At 40.0% G+C, this 12,809-nt stretch overlaps 1 protein-coding gene across 3 annotated transcripts in view; it reads left to right on the top strand.

Annotated features, from left to right (window-relative positions):
- The window catches only part of SIDT2 (SID1 transmembrane family member 2), a 53,268-nt gene that overhangs the window by 21,264 nt on the left and 19,195 nt on the right, over nt 1-12,809 (top strand). The window contains exons 8-15 of one of the 3 annotated variants that reach the window (XM_075839813.1): nt 634-733; nt 821-886; nt 3,011-3,104; nt 5,905-5,963; nt 6,743-6,754; nt 8,149-8,199; nt 9,857-9,934; nt 11,478-11,540. In XM_075839813.1, the coding sequence (XP_075695928.1) occupies nt 634-733; nt 821-886; nt 3,011-3,104; nt 5,905-5,963; nt 6,743-6,754; nt 8,149-8,199; nt 9,857-9,934; nt 11,478-11,540 (523 nt within the window). The remainder of the gene's footprint in view (nt 1-633; nt 734-820; nt 887-3,010; nt 3,105-5,904; nt 5,964-6,742; nt 6,755-8,148; nt 8,200-9,856; nt 9,935-11,477; nt 11,541-12,809) is intronic. The other 2 variants (XM_075839811.1, XM_075839812.1) reach the window with 2 other exon arrangements.

Consider the following 12,809-nt stretch of genomic DNA (forward strand, 5'->3'; position numbering starts at 1 on the left):
GTATCTCTGGTATATTCACCCCGTCCATGATACTACATTTCCCCTCCAGCGGCAACACATTTTTTTCTATTTTATTTTTAATACTTGTAGACTGTTCACATCCATTTCAGGAGACTCATACATTGCATTTACTGATCATAACTAGGTATTTATTTTATAAAAATGTAAGAGGATACAGAAAAAAGTGAATGGAAATAAATACAAGTCCGTGCACTGCAGCTTTCCCTTTTCTGAGAGGATCCATAGCATTGGTCATCCTGAGCATGCCAGTTCATGAGGAAAAAAACTAGCATGCTGAATGGAATGAGTGTAACTGGCAGACTAAGGCTATGTTCACACTTGCGCTCGACATTCTGTTGTAATGCTCTGTCACAATCTGAAGCGCCGGTTCTATTGCACTACGGATACCGCCTGTGGCTGACATAACCCTTGACTTGAATGGGTTCAGTCGGCTTTCCCTCTGGGTGTCCATGGTTTTGTTTCTGGTAAAATTGGGGCCTCCGTCGCAGATACGGCCAAACAGAGCCTCCAACCCAGGTGTGAACCGGCCCTAATTCCGTATTAAACCACGTTTTGTGTCTACTGCCTATTTCAACCGTCTAACACCTCCATATACTCTTCTGTTATTTCCAGAGAAAGGATTTTAACAACGGTGGTTTCTATGTTGTGGTGGTGGTTAAGACAGAGGATGAGGCATGTGGTGGGGGTCTTCCTTATTATCCATTAGATCCAGGTAAACCTCTCATTTACTGCTCAAGCGTTCTTTCAGCCTGCGCCTTTTGACCTGCATTCCTTTTAATACTTATGACTTATATTTCAGATACCCCTGTGGAGCATGGAGATCGTCAGAAGACCTTGGAAGTCTTGGTCAGCCCAGCCATTAGCAGTATGTGGGGGAGGGGGGGTTATTTACAGTTACTGTCCTAGGCACTGTTTCCGAGTACACCCTGTTTTAGCAGCTGTTCCCTAAATATGGTTATGACCCATTACTGAATACTCCCACTCTACCATTTTTATGCTCTGTGCACACTGCTATGGGAAAGACATCCCACAGAACTGGATATGATCTCATCCCTGGCTTTAAATGTACAGCTCATGCAAGGTGCCTTATGGAAAAGTTTAGCAGATTTTGTCTGAAGTGCCAAACAAAATAGTCACAAATAAGGAACAGGAAAGTAATTAATTTAATAAAGTTCTGCCTAAAAAATAGCGCTATGAGATGTTTGGGAGGTGAAATGTCCATCATTGACATGCTACCATTCTGTTTGTTAAATAGGTTAAAAATTCTACATTGATTAATTTCTTAATATATCTTTATAGTGATTGGAACTCGATTTTTCTGATACGGTGATCCAAATCCGCTGCATAGACAGAACTAAAATATAACGTGCTGGCATCCCGCCCCAAGAGGGAGCTAACTGCGTACTATTTATACATTAATCTCAATAATAACGCATTAGGCAGTGAACTTCTATCTTTTTAATTGTATGTCTTTGCAGCAGATTTGGAGCTCTGTACCGGAAGAACGGAGTGCTGTCCGCTATACAGATACTGTATAATAAGACATAGTTCCGCACGCGGTTTAGGTCCTAAAACTAACATGATAATTAAAGGTGTAAATTCATTTTAAGGGGGTTCTATGAAATAAAGGAACAAATGTTTGCTTCATCAGAAACTTTTCAATGTAGTTGCATTTCTGTCCCGGGGGAGGGTTTGCTGCTGTATCACTAAACATTCACACCTGCATGTTCATACAGCATGTTCTATGGATGTGCTGAATGCTTACCCTTAAAGAGGCTGTGTCACCACATTATAAGTGCCTTATCCTACATAATGTGATCGGTGCTGTAATGTAGGTGACAGCAGTGCTTTTTATTTAGAAAAACTATCTATTTTTACCACTTTATAAGCGATTTTTAGCTTTGTGCTAATTAGTTTCTTAATGCCCAAGTGGGCGTGTTTTTACTTTAGACCAAGTGGGCGTTGTACAGAGGAGTGTATGACGCTGACCAATCAGCGTCCTACACTTCTCTCCATTTATTTACACTGCACTAGCGATAGTTATATCGCTATCTGCAGCCATATACACACACTATAACATTAATGCAGTGTCCTGATAATGAATATACATTACCTCCAGCCAGGACGTGATGTGTATTCAGAATCTTGACACGTCTGAATCTTTTCAGCAAGGCAAACGTAATCTCGTTTACATCATAATTTCGCGAGATTACGTTTGCCTTGCTGTAAATCTCACAGAAAAGATTCAGACGTGTCAGGATTCTGAATACACATCACGTCCTGGCTGGAGGTAATGTATATTCATTATCAGGACACTGCAGTAATGTTATAGTGTGCGTATGTAGCTGTACATAGCGATATAGCTATATCGCTATGTGCAGTGTAAATGAATGGAGAGAAGTGTATGACGCTGATTGGTCAGCGTCATACACTCCTCTGTACAATGCCCACTTGGTCTAAAGTAAAAACACGCCCACTTGGGCATTAAGAAACTAATTAGCATAAAGCTAAAAATCGCTCATAAAGTGGTAAAAATAGATTATAGCGCTGATCTCCTTATATAGGAGATAGGGCACTTATAATGTGGTGACAGAGTCTCTTTAAATCTATTCAGCATGTTCATAGGACTACTTTATGGAATCGTATGTGAAAATAACTCGAGTTCATCTATATAGGCACTTACTATCTAACCTAAAGGGGGTACTCCAGGATCAGATCAGGAAATTTGTGTCCGTACTAATAGCGAGATTCTGTTCCCCAGTGCTGACACAAATAATCATGATTTCCTTTAGGTTAGGTAGTGTGTTTTTAATATTTTTGTGTGATAGGAATAATTTTATATGTAAATAATTCAAATGAGTACTAAGTAATTTTTCAGCCGGATTGCAGCAATTATCTGTTACATGGGCCCCTGGTTTACGTGTGTGTTTGTACAGCATGGGATGAGAGAAAAGTTTGCTGAAGATTTGCTATTTGTTTCTTCCCTCAGAGACCACGTATGTTGGTGGGATGCTGTTCTGTCTAGGTGTGTTCCTCTCCTTCTACCTGTTTGCACTTCTTGCATACTGCTGGGAGCAGTGGAGGTAAGAAATAAAAGATAGTGCTTACTATATAAATAAGTTTGTTTTAATCTAAACCATGAAATCTAAAAAAAACAAAAACTGATATGTTAATAAAATAATGGAGGCCTGATATTTAGGCCTTACACGAATATGTCCAATTTACATATGCAAAAAAATCCCCATACATAGCTCCTTGTTACAGGAGCAAACGAGCGCCGATCAACGATGTCACGTTGATCGGTGCTCAGAGGATCTGCCCAAATTGGCCGGTGTAATAGGGCCTTTAGTATGGCTTCTCTGAGCGAGTAATTATGCAAGTAATAATCCTGTCTAGTTAGGCCAGGGCTACACTGAGACTTTTTTTGTAGTGCTACTGATTAACTTAAACTATTGAGCTACGGCTGCAGTCCAAATGAATACATTGAGTTGCAGGCAATCTTGTCACTCAATAGTTCAAATCTAGATGTAAGGGTATGTGCACACATACTAATTACGTCCGTAATTGACGGACGTATTTCGGCCGCAAGTCCCGGACCGAACACAGTGCAGGGAGCCGGGCTCCTAGCATCATACTTATGTACGATGCTAGGAGTCCCTGCCTCGCTGCAGGACAACTGTCCCGTACTGTAATCATGTTTTCAGTATGGGACAGTTGTCCTGCAGCGAGGCAGGGACTCCTAGCATCGTACATAAGTATGATGCTAGGAGCCCGGCTCCCTGCACTGTGTTCGGTCCGGGACTTGCGGCTGAAATACGTCCGTCAATTACGGACGTAATTAGTGCGTGTGCACATACCCTAATCGTTCTTAGCTGGATCCTGCGTGGACCGACTTTCAGCCAAGCCGTCAGTACAGCTGGCCTGACCGAATCGGCTTTGACGGAATGATATAGCTTCTATATATACACTATACATAAAAGCTGTATCTTCGAAAAACCGATAAAACCTTGATTTATTAAAAAAATCAAAAATAAATTAAATTCAAAAGTGTATATAGCCTATAAAGTCCCTGGACCCCAAAATCAGCCATGTGCCATTTATACTGGTGAGACTGCTACCTCTGCATCCCCTATAGCTGCACCACTGATCCTGATGTTTTTTTACCACTGGGATGCTTGATGTTAAAGGGGTATTACTGCAATGATGGAAGTTATTTTTCTGTGGAATATGAATACCTATCTTCAGATCTTGTTCATGTGCATTGCTGCGCATGTGTTTTCTTTCCTGATCACAAATTAAACACTAAAATAATAGCCCCAAAAATGTAATCCTTTACTTGTTCAAAGTGCTAAACTAATTTCTGTCAGTTGGAACCTATTGTTTTAGTGCCATAGACATAAGTTCTAGATAATGATGTACTTTTACAGTCAGAACATAGATATTGTTACATCTATACCCCCCCAAAGTCATACGGACAATTAGGTATGGTATGTTGCTTAGTTTGGTTCATGAACAGAAGGGCAGCTTTAGCTATGTATACCTTCGAAAGCTATTTATTGTTTTGTTTCAATCGTTTTTATTGATTTTATTATAAATGGATCAGTCTGGTGTAACTTTCTGATTAATTTTTATTAAAAATTATTTTTACTTTTTGAGATACATCTGCTTTGTATAATATCAGTGACCGCAGGAGACACGCAGGATCCACCTGTAATCGATCACATCTAAGAACTTAGACGTGCTCGGTAACCGCTTGATCCTGCACAAAACAAACTATACACATTTTAATAAAAAAATAATAATCTATTTTGAAGGTGTACATAGCCTTTAAATATCCAACCTTTGGGGATTTAGTTTTTGTGTATGGCGCACTTCGATTCTTTAATCTCTGTTTTATTAGTTAGGGAAAGAAAATCATCAGTGACCATATTATTACCCTTCATGTCCAGCAGACAAATGGCAACTAAACCAGTTCTACAGTTCAAGAGCCCCATTAAGCAACCCATATATCCTCCTCCTACACCCTGTGAATTTACGTAGGAAGGAGTGGGGTAATGGAGCTAACTTCAGTCACATCTGTATTTTCAGGCTGTGAGTGAAGTTAGGCTTTAGTTACCATCAACATGGGATATGTCCATAGGGGACTATACAAGCATCACATCTATATGGATCAGTGGGTGTAAACAGACAGGTTAACACAGACACAATTACAGTGCCCACTGGGTATATTACTATGTATAAGGACAGCTTTCTTCTTTTACTAAAAAGTGCAGAACCTCTAAATATATAGTCATTTACTGTGGTTGAAGGAAAGACATTTATGTTCTAGTCAACTAGAGAATAGGAAGGCGGTGTAGAGGAGGAGTCCAAGTTGAGCCTTTTTGATCGAGGGGATCTCAACTCCTGTTAATCCAGAGGAACTTGATCCTTCCTGACTACATTTTATACATTTACGTTAAGACCGAATCTAAGCCTCTCTTGAAGTAACGAGATGTGTCTGCTAAAACCAGTTCCCGAGGTAGACTATATTCCTCCGCTCTTACAGGACAGAAGGCTTTTGGCGCTGGAGATTGAACCTTTTTCTCCTCCAGCTGGTTAGGGTGCTCCCTTGTTCTTTGAGGTGACCATACAGTGAATAGTTATCCACGTTGGGGGAGACTTGTCAAAATTGGTAAAAGTGGTGGAAATACCCATAGCGACCCATCCGATTCCGGGTTTGATTTCTCTGAGGCTTTCATTGGCTGCTGTAGGCATCTCTTTCATTTTTCATTGCAATAGTTACGATAAATCTCCCTTGTTGTTTTTTTGTATAGGAGGAATATGTAACTATAACGAGTTTGTAAATCTACGTAATGAACATATGTATCTTCTTGATTTAAATAGAAAGAACAAGAAAGAAGCCGGCTTTCTCCATTCTGGGGGAACCTTGAATGATGAATCAGGTAATTTATAGTCTCCTATTGCAAAGACGAAATTAAGAATCTAAAGAGTGTAAGACACTGTTGGTGTGTGGAAATAATGATATTAATAGTCTTAGTTCTAACCATTGTTATAATAGAATATATTCCCATGATAGTATTCAGTTGAAGTAGTCGTCAATGTCCGACTCAACGTGGTGCATATATTTATGTGAAGGTCATCTATCCTAGTTCAAAGAGGTCCTGTCGGCTCTTCTGACATGTCTGTTTTAGTAAATAATTCCCCATGAAGTAATGTTGGAGCATCTTTTCTTAAAGCGCTCCGTTGTACCGTTTCTCTGTCATTCCTCCTGGAATTGTGTGAATAAATTGAAAGCTGGTTATTGCCATTCTCCTTTTAGAAAGGGTTGTGTCCCTACAATGTACATTCAGTGCCAGACTGTGTAGTGACTCACCCTATTGACATAGAGAATAGTACCACCCAGTTGTCTGTTTACTGGAACATTTCCAGGAGGAATAACAGAGGTGTCGCACAAATCAAAGTTCTTCGAAAAGATGCTGCAGAATTATTTTTGGAGGGAACGTAAGTATTTACTAAAACTGACGTGTCAGGTGAGATGACGGGTCCTCTTTTAATGAGTGTTATCTTTATTATTCTATTTCATCATGTATTAGTACTTTAAAAGAAAATCGAATTCATAGCATTGTATCTGTTCTCCAATATATGGAAACGTGCATTAGCTTGTGGTACTGGTGTAAGTTAACCATGTATTTTTTTTGCTTTTACTGTTTACCGTTTCCAGCATCTCTGCTTGGTAAGAGATATATTTTTGCGGCCTCACTTGTCTGTGGGTATAATTGCATGCAGTTTACTATACTTGGGGCACATGCCATCCAGAAGCCAATTACCTGTGTGACTAAAATATTGCTGTTTTTGGGTGACTTTTTAGTTATTTGTGTTTATAATGGGTTCACATTCTCCTTGGTTGGTCTATGGATCCTAGGTTGGGCTTTTTTAGTATCTAACAATTCAATTATTTACTAACGTTCTAATGAAAGCCTGTAACTTGGTGCACGGTTTTACACACACACACACACACACACACACACACACACACACACACACACACACACACACACACACACACACACACACACACACACACATACACATACACACACACACATTCTAATGCTACTGTATCTGGATAAATCACATACAGTAAACTTCTAATAGTCTGGCATGCTTAGGACCACTGAGGTGTGGACTAACGTATTTAATAATAATTGCAGCGCTATAATGTCCCTAGAAGTCAATCAGGGGTCATCTTCAATGCCTCCAAAGCATTTTCTAATTTGTTTTCCTAACGTTTTCTTCTGGATTTTTATCTACAGTGTAAAAAAAAAATATATATATAATATGTTGTTGTTGCTTCTGGCAACACCCTTTTAAAAAAAATCCCCTTTTTAAAAAAAAAAAAAGAAATACCGCTGTCTCTGCGTCCCATTGATGTTAGTGGGTGGTCAGAGATGGAAACGCGGGAAGAGAGAGCGTGACACTTTTTTTTTTTCCTGTATGTGGGGGAAAAAAACTCCTACGCGTTCCATTGAAATCAAGGGGAGACGATTTTGGATGTTTTTTGGTGCGGTTTCCGCATAAAAAACAGTGCCACAATACTCCGTGCGAACTAGCCCGTATAGTTCCAGCTGAATTTGCTAGTCTGCTGAACTGTATTTTACGATTTATTTTTTTTCCATGTGTTTTTTTTTTTGTTTTTTTTATTTTTTTTATTATACATTTATACGTTATTACAGCTTCCTGTTAAATTTACAGCATTTATTATAATGTTGATAAAAATTCAGAAATCCTATTGTGGCTTGTTTGCTTCCTCTTCCTCTTTCTACTTTCTTCTTTCCTCTTTCTTCTTTCTTCTTCCTCTTTCCTCTTTCTTTTTTTCTTACTACTTCCTCTTTCTTTTTTCTTACTACTTCCTCTTTCCTTTTTCTTACTACTTCCTCTTTCCTCCTTTCTTTTTTTCTTACTACTTCCTCTTTCTTCTTCCTCTTTCCTCTCTTTCTTCTTACCTCTTTCCTCCTCATCGTTTTGTAAATTTTACTTTTTAGTATACTTCCATGTGTACCATGTTCCTCCTTCTGTACACCCTGTATATTTTCTTTTTTTTCTCTGCTGATTTGTCTCTGCTTTCAGGAAAATCTCCTATGGATCAGAGATATGATGGTTGTAGTTATGGCTCCATTGGTAAGTAAACCGTAGACATCATTGCTAAAAATATGATTTTTGTAATTTTATTTGTGGTGTGATTGCTAACAATGGTATGGTAATATCGGTGCACTCTAAAGGCGTTCTTTATTCTTAAATCACATTTAAACACTCCACTGTTTAGTCACTCAGTCACTTGCTTTGTACCAGACTCTTCTTTGCTTCCTATATATGCCTTTTTTTTTAATAGATTTTTTTTCTACATATCTCTGTCTTGTGTATGCTACTTTGTTTTCTATGGCCATTTGAACTAGCACGAAAGAAGACCGCGCTCCTACACACTCCTAAACAGCCACACAGGTTTTGGGACTGCGTGCAGAGTGTTGATTTTGTTTACGTGCACTTTCTTCTTGCTTGTCCTTACATCTCTCTTGTAAGGTTCCAGGTAAAGTAAGCTATGTATATAATCGACTGCGCTACTGTTTCCGGGGGAAAAAACGGAAACCTTACGAAACGGAGACTTAGGAAACCATTTGCAACCGAAGCATTACCATTAAGATCAATGGTAATGCAAACAGAAGTCACGGTTTTCATTTCTTTCTGTTCGTGGGTTCCTCCGACGGAAAGGTCTAGCGGAACCCCGACGCAGATGTAGCAGGCACTTACAGAGAAACTGCAGAAGAACTTGCCGTTGGGGTATATAAACAAAACACTCGCTGCAAAACCGCATTCCCTGAGGAATTTATTTTGAATACATTGTGTAATCCAAAATGACAGCAGTCTGCTCTTACTCAATGTTATGCTTTGTGCCGAAAACTGTCTTTTATTTTTTTGGCCCTAATACAGCAAACCTGCCCTGTAGATCGCGACCGTTTTTAGAAGGAAGTGCTTGATATTACACAAGGGGATTTTCAATAAGTAGGAATTTCTCCCTGCTATGACCTAAGGTTAGGGCAACACTATACTTTGGCTGCAACACAGGTCGCACGGTCAAAGATTGTTGTGTCCCGCTGACTGAATCAGAAGTAATAAAAGTGAACATGGCCACGTTGTGGCCCGGAATTTGCCGAGACGGCGACACGACCGAAGCAAGAAATCCAACCCTGCTGGATTTCTTGGGACTGTCGTGTTTCAAGTTGTTGGCCACGTTCTTGTTCATTACTTGGGATTCAGACAGTGGGACAAAACTATCGTTGGCCACGTGACCTGTGTTTTGGCCAAATTCGCTGTGTAGCCCTAGCCTAACCCTTGCCATAGACTGTAATTAAACTGAAAATTCACTAATATAAAGCGGTTACCCGAACTGCTTCATTTACAAGCTGGAGATTCCTCAGGTAAATTCTTGCTGTCCTTTCTGGGGCTGCAATGGACCATTCCTTGTCCACTTGTCCTAGAATATAGTTTGTAATTTAGGCTAAAGCCAGATGTAGCAGAGTTGGCCGCAAATCCACTGCAAAATTTGACACGGATTTCTGCAATATAATTGGCATGCTGTGGATTTGAAAATTGACTGTATGCCCTAAATTCTGCGCTGCTTATTTCCACTTATTTTTAAAACCTAATCCACACTTATTGTACTGTGAATTGTCGCAGATTTTCACTGCGGAATCTGCACCAAAATCTGCGAGGTTTGAACTTGCCCTTAATCCTACCATTAATGTCCCCAGTTCACTTGTTTATCTTTTTTATTTTGCAGCAGAGAACAGTTCAGTTGCAAGCCCCGATGGTACAGAAAGTCTGATGTCATCAGCGGAGGTCACATACAGCTATACAGGTAACCTACAAATCGCTGTTCACATTTACACAATGTACAACTTTTTGCTTTTGTGGTTAGTTATAAATTTCCTTTTATAGATATAATAATCGTGCTCACTGTGCAGTTTAATTCTAAGCCTCTGCATTGTTTGTGCATTGCAATAACTCTCCTACATAATAGAGGTTTTACCTGCAGTCCTGTGTAACACATGACATCAATATCCGGATAAGCAGCGCCAAATGATAAACTCACCACTGCGACATCTTGCAGTTTGCCCTGATTTTATTTACAATTCCTTATATTTTTCATATAGTCAGAAGTCTTCATGTGGTCTCTAATTTTCATATGCTATATAGGCTATGCTTTTATAGCTGAGCTTTATCCCTGTTCACATGGAGTTTTTTTTGCAGGCAGAAAAATCCGATTTTGACCTGCTGGCAATTTCTTGCAGCGTTTTTCGCCCACGGCCATTGAGCACCATGGGTACAAAAAAAAACACCCCAAAAAAACGCTTTTCAAAGGGAGGTCAGAGGTGTTACCACGTTTTTGTTTTTTTACCGCAAGCAGCTAAAAAACTGCCGCAGGGAAAAACCCCTCCGCCTCCCCATTGAAATCAAGTTTCTGCCATTTTTTGGCGCTGATTCCAAAGTGGTTTCCGTGTCAAAATCAGTGTAAAAAAAACTGTGTCAACTGGACCTTAGATCCAATTCCGTGTTAGGGAATTGTAATAATATACATTCCCTGTGTGTGATTGTATGCTGCCTTTTATTTTTGTGAGTGTTCCAATAATATGTATGCGGGGTTGCAAGGAATTGCCCAACAGACAGATTAACCAAATACAGGCTGCCATTTACAGCTGTAAGGGTACGTTCACACCTCTTATTTTATGCTCCAAAATACACTTGAAAAAAGCCTGAAAACAGTTTTTCATTGCTTTCAATGGGAAATACCCTGTGCTGTTCACATGAGGTGTATTTTTATACTGCTCGTTTCAAAAAACGCCTCGTAAAAAGTAGCATGTCCCTTTTTTGAGGTGTTTTTGGAGCTTATTTTTCATTGACACTACAAAGAAGGTTCAATTTTTTTTAAAAAAAGCTTTAATTTTCAGCTTCAAAAACACCTTGATATCAGAGGCTGTTTTCCCTCACACTCGTCATTTTCAGCCACTCTTTTTTTTGTACGTGTGAACATACCCTCAGGTCTATAGGGAGACCGCATGGAAATAGAAACTCTTTCTGCCCTACAGATTGCTGTCGGATAAAAGGAGCATTTCTCAAAATAGGATTATGTTGGGGAATTGTTACTTGTGCAAGTCTCTATTATAATGTATGGATGGCATTTCTTTAGGCATGATTCTATTGGACAGAAATACTGTCACGATTTCTATTTGTCAGGTTTATGTGTTCTGTAAACCAGATCCATATCTGCCAATCCTGTTTAAACAAGGATTATCTTGTTCAGGGTCTAGGGATCATCCAGATTCTCTTCATTTATATTAAAGATATTAACAGAAGGTTTTGTCCTCTTGGGTTTGTCTAACACATCATTTCTCATTTTTAAGGTCCGGAGCAGTTCAAGCGCCGCTACCTGTGTTCTATCCAGCGGCCAATAAACTCATTATGTGGTATTACATAAGGATTACGGAAAGCTTCCAAACCTAATAAAAGCTTTTATTGTCTCAATCTCTAAAAAAAGAATCAGAGGCAGTCTGAGTGTTGGGCTTAGAGTCTGTGCCGGAGGTCTGGAGATTTTTAAGTGTATGTTATACACTCTCTCTCTTTTTTTTTTTTTTGTGAAGCTCTACCTTTTGGGGTCACTTTTAAGATCAGATTATATTGGCAATTTTCTTAAAGGGGTATTCCAGCGTACAGGATTTTTCATCTATCCACGGGATAGGTGATAAATGCTAGATTGGTGGGGGGTCCATCCGCTGGTACCGCCACTGATCATTCAAAGTCTATGGGGCTGGTGGAAACAGCCGAGCACAGCACTATAATCCTTCTATCCTTGCTGCAATGGTAATCTGCTCTCCTTGCTCTGACTTGCTGGTGAGTCTGTGATGAACTTGTGTTCTACTCAGCAGCCAATCTGAAAAGGCAGAACAGCAGCCTAAACCAATGATGAGACAGTAGGTGTGTCCTAGACTGTCCCAAACTCCCTGTAGGAACTGCAGCCAATAAAGCTCCTTTTACACTGGCCAATTATAGGGCAAACAAGCGTTCAAAGAAATGCTCGTTCATTAGCTGATTATATCGTTTTAAATACTGAAAATATTGTTGTCGGCAGCATGTCTTCCTGTGCAAACTGATAATGCATGGGGAAGAGTGATCGGAGTAACGAGTGCTCATCCCCATACTAGCTCCTTGTGAAAGGAGCAAACGAGCGTGATCAAAGAGCTGTCTCATTGATCAGCTCTGCATTAATGGAGCTTATCTATAGCATTATCTATAGGTACTGCCTAAGATATCATGATTAAAGGGGTTGTCCACTACCGGACAACTGATGACCTATCCACCAGATAGGTCATCAGTATATCATAGGTGCGGGTCCAAAACCCGGACTCCGCACCAATCAGCCGCTCCTGTGGCCTGCGGGCACTGGATGTTCATGCCCATTATTCTAGTTGGCTCCGTACATAGCATAGCGGCCGAACTGCAGCTCTGCTCCTATTCACGTCAATAGGCGAAAAGGCTTCAATACCGGTGAATCGTCGCTAAAAGCGTGTCGACGATTCACAGTGAGCAAGAAGAAATGTTGCGCTTGTACGAACGCTGCAGCCCCCTTCAAAACGGCTGATCAGCGGGGGTCTCGGGAGTGGGTCCCGGACCCATCAGCTATTGATGGCCTATCCTGAGGACATTTTTTATTTTATAAAGTAGCACCAAAGGTGGAG

Source organism: Rhinoderma darwinii, chromosome 10 (genome assembly GCF_050947455.1).
Source record: "Rhinoderma darwinii isolate aRhiDar2 chromosome 10, aRhiDar2.hap1, whole genome shotgun sequence".
Classification (NCBI taxonomy): Eukaryota; Metazoa; Chordata; class Amphibia; order Anura; family Rhinodermatidae; genus Rhinoderma; species Rhinoderma darwinii.